At 60.3% G+C, this 10,348-nt stretch overlaps 4 protein-coding genes across 4 annotated transcripts in view; 2 read left to right on the top strand and 2 right to left on the bottom strand.

Annotated features, from left to right (window-relative positions):
* Positions 1-445: 445 nt before the first annotated feature.
* AURANDRAFT_68178 (hypothetical protein) lies at positions 446-1,756 on the bottom strand (the record flags this gene model as incomplete). The annotated part of the gene is made up of 1 exon (XM_009043809.1): positions 446-1,756. The coding sequence occupies one exon, from the start codon at positions 1,754-1,756 to the stop codon at positions 446-448; it is 1,311 nt and encodes a 436-aa protein (XP_009042057.1).
* A 318-nt stretch (positions 1,757-2,074) lies between these two features.
* AURANDRAFT_68177 (hypothetical protein) lies at positions 2,075-4,555 on the top strand (the record flags this gene model as incomplete). The annotated part of the gene is made up of 4 exons (XM_009043822.1): positions 2,075-2,499; positions 2,637-3,048; positions 3,110-4,075; positions 4,463-4,555. 4 exons carry the CDS (start codon positions 2,075-2,077, stop codon positions 4,553-4,555), a joined length of 1,896 nt encoding a protein of 631 aa, XP_009042070.1.
* A 312-nt stretch (positions 4,556-4,867) lies between these two features.
* Positions 4,868-8,909, bottom strand: AURANDRAFT_68176 (hypothetical protein; the record flags this gene model as incomplete). The annotated part of the gene is made up of 9 exons (XM_009043808.1): positions 4,868-5,078; positions 5,280-5,419; positions 5,704-6,313; positions 6,345-6,395; positions 6,810-6,899; positions 7,078-7,145; positions 7,665-7,700; positions 7,731-7,779; positions 8,053-8,909. The coding sequence occupies 9 exons, from the start codon at positions 8,907-8,909 to the stop codon at positions 4,868-4,870; spliced, it is 2,112 nt and encodes a 703-aa protein (XP_009042056.1).
* A 465-nt stretch (positions 8,910-9,374) lies between these two features.
* AURANDRAFT_68175 (hypothetical protein) overlaps positions 9,375-10,348 on the top strand; it is a gene marked incomplete at both ends in the record, with an annotated part of 3,899 nt that continues 2,925 nt past the window's right edge. Inside the window, 4 exons of the mRNA XM_009043823.1 lie at positions 9,375-9,520; positions 9,559-9,862; positions 9,904-9,934; positions 10,058-10,091. Of these exons, the coding sequence (XP_009042071.1) occupies positions 9,375-9,520; positions 9,559-9,862; positions 9,904-9,934; positions 10,058-10,091 (515 nt within the window). The remainder of the gene's footprint in view (positions 9,521-9,558; positions 9,863-9,903; positions 9,935-10,057; positions 10,092-10,348) is intronic.

Here is a 10,348-nt window from a genome sequence, read left to right as displayed (position 1 = left end):
GTGCCCGACGCAGCGCACGACCCCCCATGACACCTACGACCAACCCCGCCGCCCATGACCGCCTGCAGCACCACAACGACCCATCCTGGGTCGTGTGTGCAGCTGGGCCTTTTCGGCCGGGTGCCCTTTTGGACGACGACGCCCTTGAAGCCTCCCCGCACCGTCATTCCCCCCGGTACTCTGATTTTACTTTTATTTCCCCCTGGTGAATCCCATCCTTCATCGCGTAAATCGGCGTCGATGGCGGCTCGCTTTGGCGCTTCAAAGTCGGCGTGTGTATCTGGTTTGCCTCGTCTAGAAGTGCCGACCCAGTTGCACACACGCTCCCGGATACGCCCTCGGGCCGAGTTTCGACTTCGAGTTTCAAAACCGCGCCTACTAAAATGCCGCCGCCGGCGGTATTTTAGTTCGACCCATCTTAGTTTCGGATAACTATAATTGATTTCTACACGCGCTGCTCCGAGTCCGTCGCGGGCCCGGGCTTGCGCGCGTAGACGATGAGCCACTGGTCCGGGTAGGAGACGACGTAGCCGAGGTGCCAGCCGCCGACCTCGTACTCGACGTCGACGAAGCCGATGTCCTCGAGGTCCTCGACGACGCGGTCGAGGTCCGTGACGCGGACGTCGTGGTCGCTGTTCGTGCCGTTCGCGTCGAAGACGTTCGCGTCGTAGGGCGCGTGTCTGGCCGGGTCCAGCGGCGCCTCGTGCGGGGCGCGGTACACCATCTGGAGCGACACGAGGCCGCCGGGCCGCAGCGCCGCGAGGATGTCCTCGAGGATGCCCCGGCGCACGACGTAGACGCAGATGTGCTGCAGCGCGATCGTCGACATGACGAAGTCGTACTCGTCGACGGGCGCGGGGGCCCGGCCGTCGGCGGCCGCGAGCCCCGCGCCGGCCGACTGCCACGCATGGAACTTGGACCGGTCCCAGCCGTCGCGGCCGACGAAGGCGAGCGCGCCCTCGACGTGCCGCGCCACCAAATCGCAGCCGTCGACGCGGTCCCAGGCCGCGAGGCGCAGCAGGTTCGCCACGTTGCGGCCGCCGCCGCAGGCGACGTCGAGGGCGCGCTTCCCCCGCCAGACGCGCGGGTCCCGCACGACGGGCTTCAGGATCATGCCCCAGTACTCCGCGGCGTCGTTGTGGATGACGTGGTTCCCGGATACGAGCTCCTGCGCCGCGGGGTCGTAGAATTTGCGCTGCATGGCGACGTAGCGCCGGCAATTCTCCACGTGGGGCGCGCGGCAGCCGGGCATGGGCCGGTCCTCGCCCGCGGCGGCGCGGTCGACGGGCCAGGGCGGGAGCGCCGCGTCGGCGGTCGTCGGCGGCCGCGCGGCGGCGGCGGCGGCGGCGGCGGCCGCGACGTCGCGCGCGCCGTCGACGCCCCAGGCGCGGAGCGCCGTCGACACGTCGCCTTCCGTCGGCGGGGAGCCGCGGGCGTCACGCGGCACGAGGATCTCGCCCACGGCCGCGATCTTCACGATCAACCCGCGCGCATCGTCGGCGATGGTCACGCGTCTGCGCCTCAGTTCCGCGAGGAGGCCCGCCGCCGCGCAGTCCGCCGACGCGCAGCCGTCGAAGCCGAGCGACGGCCAGTCGACGTCGAGTTCCCTGAAGTCCGCGAGCAGCGACGGCAGCGCGCGCTGGTCGTCGAAGACGACGGCTTCGTCGACGTCGTACTTTGTCTCGGCGATGCGGACGATCGGCGCGCCCGGGGGCAGCGCGAGCGCGAGCGCCGCGACGGCGCCGAGCGCGCGCATAATATCAGGAGCAGAATCTGATGTTGGCTTTTCGATCAAAATTTAATACAGTTTGGACGCTTGTTAAACCTAGGTAGGAAATAAATAGGAAATAAATCTGGAATCAGTTTATAATGCTGGAAGCAACATGCCTATAAGCAAGATGGAACCAATACCTAATATATACCGTCCGGAATGACATGCTGGAACCAATGGAAAAAGTATTAATTTAATTTAATATCGGCTCTGGCGTGATTTTCCCATGATATAAGATTTTTTATGATTTTCTCCGATGACGTTGGCTCAGAATGATTTAGCAACAATTTGAATTTTGATTTAATGACTCGAAGGCGACTTTGTTCGAAGACGACTTTGATGGCGCAGAGAGGACAAAAGCGGGCTGCGGACGACGACGGCGAGGCTGCCTTCCTAGCCGACCTCGATGGCCTCTTCGAGCCCGACGAGCCCACGGCGCTCGTCGAGGCCAAGAAGCAGAAGGGGCGCCCCTTGGGGAGCGTCTCCGGGCCGACCTCCCGCCCCACGCACTTCCTCAAGGCCTGCGTGGACGCCAAGGCCGGCAAGGCGTGGCTCATGGAGCTGCCCTACAAGTACCGGCAGATTGGGAACAACAAGACGCGCGCCGTGCTCCGTTGCACGGCGCACCAGACCTCTGAGGGTGGACCGCGCGTCGCTCCGCGTCCAGCGCGCGCGCGCGCCGCGCGCATGACCCCCAACCCCCCAGGTGCTCGCATGAGATCCATAAGGTCTACAACGGCGGCGCGCCGACGTTCTGGGCCTTCGACGAGGGCCCCAAGTCCCGGCACGCGATCGACGCGTTGCCGCTGCGCGGCGCCGACGAACCGGGCATCGCGCACGTGTATCTGCGCCCCATCGAGCTGAGGATCGAGGCGGGGCAGAAGGCGTCCAAGATCCACGGCGACCTCATCGTCGAGGCGGGCCAGGACGCGGCCCGGAAGGCGGCCCTGCCTGACCTCGCGCAGGTGCAGTCGTACGTCAAGAACTACAAGCTCCGCCACGCGCCGCGCTGGAAGCTCGAGAACGTCGCGGACCTGCAGCTCTACTACGGCACGTCCAAGGTCCACGACAAGGCCGGCTTCGACGCGCTCGTCGCGTCGAAGGGCACCGACGCCTTCGTGCTCATCGACATGATCACGCTCACGGACGGCGAGGGCGGCGTGTACGAGGCCTGCCTCTTCTCGTCGTCGACCATGCTCAACATCGGCAAGAAGGCGGCCGCGGTCTACGGCGAGGACAACATCCTCTGCGTCACCGACGGCAAGCACAAGACTGAGGTGCGTAACGCGCGATCCTCGCTCCCGCCTCCTGCGCGCGCCCCAGCCTTTGACCGTGTAGGCCGCCGGCTGGATCATCATCCCGTTCGGCACGTCGACGCGCTACTTCGACAGGGACAAGGGCAAGTACTCCAACAAGTTCCTCCCCATCGCGTACATCTTCACCAAGTCCGAGACCAAGGACGTCTTCACGTTCGCCCACGCGGGCACCGTCAAGGCGCTCTCCGTCTTCATGGGCGTCAAGGTCACGTTCAGCGCGCTCTGCGCGGACGCCTCTCCGGCGATCCGCTCCGGCTTTTTGGGCTTCGAGCCCCCCCTCGACCCGGGCATCGCGGGGGTCGCGGACGTCGCGGACAAGGGCGTCGACGACCTCGACGACGACGGCATCACGACGGCGCGCGGCGAGGACGAGAACGTCGCGCCGCAGTCGCCCAACGTGCGGGACCGCTCGTCGCACGTCCTCAAGGGCCCCCCGCCGCGTCCAAGGAAGGTCCGCGGCGACGACGACGACGAGGAGCAGGAGTCGGAGGACGAGTGCCCCGTCGACGAGGAGGCCGCGCGCGAGATCGGCGAGGCGCTGGTCAAGCGGGCGAGATACACGATCACGATCCCCCAGGAGCGGATGCGCGCGGGCGTCGCGGAGCGCTGGCGCGACGTCGACGTCAAAGACCCCGTGACGCGCCGATGGTTGAACCGCCTCTACAACGCGGCCATCGACGAGTCGGTCAAGGAGGGCACGCCGGTCTGGTTGGACGGCCTGGAGGACGCCGCGCTCGAGGCCGCGCGCGTCCAGTACATCCAGGAGGACGTGGACTGGCGTCACTACGACAAGTTCGAGGAGCTCTTCGAGGGTTTCCTGAGCGAGTTCAACCTCGAGCGCACCAAGGAGCGGCGTGCATGGGTGAAGGGCATCGCGTGCGCCCACCTCAAGCGCGGCCAGGAGGCCGAGAAGGGCGACGGGGTCGTCGCGGACAAGCGCGATGCCGCGGGGTCGCCGCGCGGCGAGCCCCAGGTCGCCGTGCGCCACGTCTGTACGAGCTCTACGAGAATCACATGGCCAAGGCGACGGCGGCGAACGAGATGGCCATGGCCGGCATGTCTTTGTGATTTTTTGTGTTTTACCGCGCGTTCCTCCGAGTCCGCGCGGCGCGCGGCGCGCGCGCCGATTTCGAGGAAAATCAAAATCACTCCTCCGACCGAGTGAAAATTAGAAGCACCCCTCCCTCCCCTGAAAATTAAAATTCACCCCTACTTAAATTAAATTAACTCCTGCTCCAGTTTAGACCACCTATCATCATCCAGCTAAATAAAACTGCTGGTTGTGGTGGTCCTCTCCCAGCTCGCCGCTTCCCCGGGGTACGGGGTGGCGCGGCTTATATTTTTTTGGCCCGCCCACCACCCTCCTTCGGCACAGATGAAGCAACCGCCCTGCCCGACCCTCCTCAGCGGGGATGGCTGCGCCATCCAAGCGCGGTCCGTCGGCCTTCATCCTGGCATATTTAATTGAAACTGAGCTCAACCTCCCCTCGAGGGAGGATCTTACTTGCTTCCTTTAGCTCAGGCTAGTGGGAGATACGAAAGGCCAAGTGGACGGAAATTGCATTTACGGCAGTACAATATGTTTCCGGTAACGAGTTAGTGAGTTTAGACCACCTATCATCATCCAGCTACTCTCCTTACGCATAAACCGCGGAGAATTAAAGTACAAGGGAGGAGAGGAGGAGCCTAACTAGGGATACTCTCAGGATCGGGATCCTCTAACTAGGAAAACTCTCTAGGTCTTCTAACGGATAGTTCAAAGATACCGCTTTATATCAGACTAATGATACCCTTTTATATAAGCATGATACTTCCCCGTATCCGCGCTTCGTGCAATTTGGACCAAGAAAACATCAACTTTAGGATCAACATAGCGGAGCTGAAGAACAAAACCACAGGAGCCGCCGAGCCACCATCCCCGAGGGACCCCTCGCATCTGGGAGGACACCGAAGCTCGCGGGCGGGTGCGCCCGGGAAGTCGTCCTGTGGTCCTACTACGAAACCATGGGTTTCGAGGAGGTTGTAATTTGGACCACCCCAGCGGGATCGGCCTCCGCGGGCCCGCACTCGTCGGTAGCTGCGGCCTGGCGGGCATCGCAGAGTCATGGGTCATCGGCGCCGTCCGCGAGCTCGCCGTCGGAGCCGTCGCTAGCAGCGTCGGCCGAATCCTCAGCCGGTTGGCGGCGCCGCACTCCCCGTCGAAGTCGTGGAGCTTCGACGTGGCATTGTAGGCCCCGCGGGGCTCGATGACGAGCTTGGCGCCGCGCCGCGCGGCCCCGAGCGCGGCCGCCGGACCGTCCGTGATCGACTTCTGCTTCTTCTTCATGGGGCTCTTTGTCGGACTCTTTGGAGCGGGCGCAAGCGCGCGCGCGCGCGCTGCGCGTCTAGCAGCGCCCCGGCGCGGCGCCCGTCCCCCCGTCGTCGTCCCGCGGCGCGTCGTCCCCATCGACCCGCGGCGCCCCAACGCCGCGGCGCGTCGCCTCCGCATGCTCACCGCCAAGGCCGCGGCGCTGCCACCCGATGGGCAGCCCGAAATCGGTCCCTCCGAGACCAAATCCGACAGGGACTTCGAGCGCCGCGTCCCCAGGGAGTGCCCGGGGGCGCGCGACTGCGAACCCGCGCCGAAGGCGACCAAGAACCGGCCGCGAGACAGCCCTCAGAGGCGGACCATCGTGTGGCTCTCCCCATGGTCCAAATTACAAAGTGGTCCAAATTGCACGAAGCGCGGATATCACCAATGATACTTTTCAGTATCACCATATCAAGAATGATACAAGATATAGAATGGTAAAAAAGATATGGAATGATACATATCATTCGGACCATCCCGATCTGTATGCGCATCTGTGCATCCCGGATCTTAACCTTGTATAAGGCCACCAGTTGCGGGTCAAACTCCCCCATCAGGGGAGGGCTCGTAACACTCCCCTGCAGCCATCCAGTGAAGCGCCGCTGCGCATACTCGAAATGGCTAACAAAGAAAGCGTTGATCTCATCGACCGACAGGCCTTCCCGTATCAGCGTATTAAATTGAGCTGCTAACTTGCGCATACCGCCCTGGTCCCATGGTGAAATCTGTGACCACCACTTGTCGAGTATTTCCTGCAGAAATGTCGCTATGACCCATGCGTGGTCCTTAAGGCCCATGACTGCTCGCTTATCCTTAGCTGCTACGTGGTGGCCCAAGACACTGACCTCGCACCACTTATGGGCGCTACTTTCCTGGCTAATCGAAGATTACCTGTACAAATACAAACTAAAGCCAAAAGTTAAATGTGGCGTAATGATCATTAGTCCGGTTTGATAGCCTAAAACATGAGAGTTAAATGTACTAAACCATCAAATCTGGCGGCTAGCGTAAAAACTCTCTGTCTCCCAGTGTGCAAATCAGCCCGATTTAAGGAGTCAGTCGGCAGGAGCATTTAGGCGGCGGCTGACAGCGTTGGTGCCGTGCTCGGCGCCCCGCTCGGTCTGTGGACCATGTCGCCTCTCGGGCCCCGCAGCGAATCGCTCCGGAAAGGCCATAGGTCGAAGGCGACCAACTTTGTTCGCGTCGGGGCAGCCCGTGGATGACGAGAACGGCCGTAAACGGCGAGCGACGACCGATGGGGGGCCAACTTCGCGCTGGGGTTCGAGCTGGCGGCGCGAGTGCGAGGCCACACCCCTTCGATTGACCTTCTCGAGCGGCTCGCGAAGGACCGCGCTGCCAGCCTGAAACATACATTGCGCGGTGAGCACCGTGTCGCCCGCGGCGCCGCGCGCCTCCCGGAGGCGGTGAGGTGATCTCGATCAAATCGGCTCGAGTCGAAGAGCTGCCGCGAGGGCATCTGGTCGCCCCCATGACGAACGATCCCCGACGCTCTGTGGCTCGAAGGCGACCGAAATTCGGTCGGGGGGCAGCCGCCGCGCACCCTTCCACCCCCCGACGCTGCCCGTTTGCGTCGCCTCGCAATCGTCTGGATGCCGCGTCTTCGCAGGTGCCTCGTGCACATGTTTGCGGACCTCAAAGCCACTGGGATCGTTGCACGTCGCTGCATATTCGCGGAGCGCGGGGTGCTCTAAGATGGACATTCCATCGGCTTCCGCCAAAACTGGCACGAGCGTTGCCCTGCTGACAGGCCGCAGGGCGACATTGAAGCGGCGTAAATGGATGAAGATTTAACTCTGCGGGTTTTGCCGGCGGCTGGCTCGCTATCCGGTTTGGGGGCAGCCGCCAGGGGCCTTGAGGGAAAGTGGCTGAGCATCGCCGTCATTCTCATCCCCGTCGGCCGCGTTTGCTTGCAGCAGCCTGCAGAAGGGAAGAGCGGGAAAGCAGCAGAAACCACCATCCTCCCGGAGCGAAAAGCAGAAACAAAAGCAGCAGACAGGAAAGCAGCAAAATCCTTGAGTGTGATCATCGTCGTCCTCGATCATCCTCCTCAGCTTCCTGAGCACAGCCACCATCTTCCTCCCTTGAGTGTGATCATCATCCTCAGCCTGCTGAGGAAGCATACTCGGGGTAGCTCGTGTTCTTCATTTTACGCTCTCGCTCACGACAAACCATCCGCGCCGCCATTCCTGCGCAGCTACAGACGAACCGCGAGCTCCGACATCGCGTCGATCGATCTGCATGCCTCTGAAGTAAAGAAATAAATAAATCAAACTAAATCGTAATCGTATGTGCTCGCCAGGATAGAAAGCCGGCTTTTCGTCCTACGGAACTTCGGGGAGGCGTCGGCGTCCGGGCGTCAACGTAAGGTAGCGCTGCGCCGCGCGTCGAGCACCGCGGCCGCGCGCCGCGGAGCGCGCGAGACTGCTGGACGCGGACCGTTCCGACGCTCGGGCGGCGACGGCGCGCGCGGGCCCTGCCCGTCCGCGACACTTCTCTGAAATTAGAAAAGAAAATTCCCCTACAGCCAAGAAGGAAGAAGCATGCCCCGACCCCGGCCAATGTCATGATATTGTGGCTAATGGAAGATTCCACACTGTACCCCGAGACAGGCGAAGGTGCTCTCGCTGCCAGCATCTGCATTTGCGTCATCGGCATCACCGATACAAACTATGAAGGTATCGTCAGAGACCAGTGTTCTCTTGCCGTCTAACGAAGGTGGGGTGAGCTCATCACCTGAGTACTCGTCTTGTGATTGACTATATTGAAAGTGAATTTCGTCTTCACGTCGGATGGACATCACGTCTGGTGTATCGGCCTCGAGATTTGTTCCGGGGATCGCGACATCAAAACTAATGGATGTGCGCTGCGGACCCGGCGCTTTTCGCGCTGTGAGCTTGGCGATAGCAGCTTCTTGATTCTGACGCGCAACCTGTTCAAGAAATGCGCAATCGCGATTTTGGCCTTGAATGAACGTGAGGATAAGAGGCCTAGGGGCCGTCGAGATGTAGTCATCCAGCTGGGTGAAAAATGATAGGGATGGTCTGAGTGGGAACGTTTTGCCATTTATTGCAATGAGTTCATCAGTGGGCTTCGGGTCTGGGAACGTTTCGCACAACTTGGGAAAGGTTTCTTTAACCCCAGCAAAAAGACGGCCGTCGCTTCCGTATCGACTAACGAAAAGTTCAAGGCCAATGTCCCTTCGATAGAAACGCTTGTTGAACATGATGCCCAACTGGAACATAATTCGTGTCTGGTCCCGCAGCAAAGCCTCAACCGCACAGTAATAGTGCTCGACCGAGCTCTTTTGCTTTTTCATGATCTTTGGAGTCAATCTTGATTTTAACGATTGTGCCTTCATCTCAAGACATTCATTATCCAAAGCCTGATATAGCGGGTCTGTCCCATACACATCATGCTGAAGAGACAAGCAAACAAATTCCTTACGCGACATTATGTCGGAACCAGTCAAAGATGCCCCAAACGGCAATCTTTATTCGCTAAGGACGCGTTAGTCTATCGTCTCTAGAGGGCGGCTTAGACGATGGTGGGCGTTTAGCGTGGAATCGCTGCCCGAGGACCTCCGGTGGGCTTCGTGACCCACCCGCTGTGCTAGCTCGGCCCGCCCGGGGCGTTCGGGGCCCCGCGGGCTGCGGAAGGGCGCCCCGTGCCGGGCGTGACGCCATGCCACAAGGCGCTTCTCGCGCGGCCGCTGCTTGCGATGATGTCGGGCCGGATGAGCTGCGCGCGATGGAGGGTGAGTTGCACAGGTTCTTGCACAAGCTTACCGACGGTAACGCGGCGCATGCGGTGAACATAATGACCACCGCGTTGCGTTACATTCCTCAAAGTAATTTCGAGGTGCGGCCGACTCCATTCGGTTCTTACGGTGGCTCCCTTGACTTTGTTGGTGCTCCCTATGGTCTGGAGCCTGGTGCACTTCGTGCTGCTTCTGATGAGATTGTGCGCAACTGGGATAATGTGGAGATTCGCACAAAACAATTTTGGCATGGCTTCGAGTACGGTGTGCTACAAGACGAGGATGCGGATGCGTTTCCTGCTCACGTCAGGAGAATGCCCAGACAAGTTGCCTTTAATCTTAGCTCAGGGCGAGCGCGGGAATCGAAATTGTTTCCATGTCTGCGGCAAATACTGCACACAATTCTAGAACGTGTCCGTGTGCTCGGGTTTCATTTGACGCTCATAGACTTGCACGTGCTCCGGCAGTCTTCAGAACACGCATGTTTTGAGGAGCATCTCGATTTACACAATGCCAATGATGTCGCCATAATCTGTGTTCTTTCTAGAAGTGATACTCACGATGAAAGTGAAGGTGCCGAAGAGTATGCTCAGGAAAAAAGTGGAGTTCACATCCGGACGTTACCTTTGTCTCAAACATGTCCCAAAGTACGTTTTCATGGTTGTGTGTTGTGATGGAACTTTTGTAGGTGTGGCTGCCTTTAAAGCAGCCGGGCGACGGTGTCTTGATTCGCGGGAACAAGCACTACCTATAACGTGTCCTCCCCCGAACGGAGTTGAGATTTTGAAGCTAGTTCTATTTTGCTCGGAGGACTAGGATGCATGCGCTAAAAATGTAAGTAGGTTGGGGGATAGGCGAGCGAGGTCGGTTGGGAACGTGACTAGTGGAGTTTCAGGTGCCAGCTCAAGCGTAGTTTCGTAGTGCTTCAATTGCGGTCTTTACGTTTCTTTGCTGCTATTTTTTCGCGTGTGTGTTGTGTCTTCCTGATTTGCTCCTTGTTTTTCTGTGCTTGCGTGGTAGCTCTGTGGCCTAGCACTTGCGCGTACCGCGGAGTGCCACAACAGTGCTGATAATCACACTCGAGCGGGGCTACTGGCTCGCCGGATAGTATGGTGCCCTGATTTTCGCGATTT

This window comes from Aureococcus anophagefferens, assembly GCF_000186865.1.
Source record: "Aureococcus anophagefferens unplaced genomic scaffold AURANscaffold_71, whole genome shotgun sequence".
NCBI lineage: Eukaryota > Pelagophyceae > Pelagomonadales > Pelagomonadaceae > Aureococcus > Aureococcus anophagefferens.
Note: the sequence above shows the minus strand (reverse complement) of the source record. Positions and strands in the feature narration are given on the sequence as shown.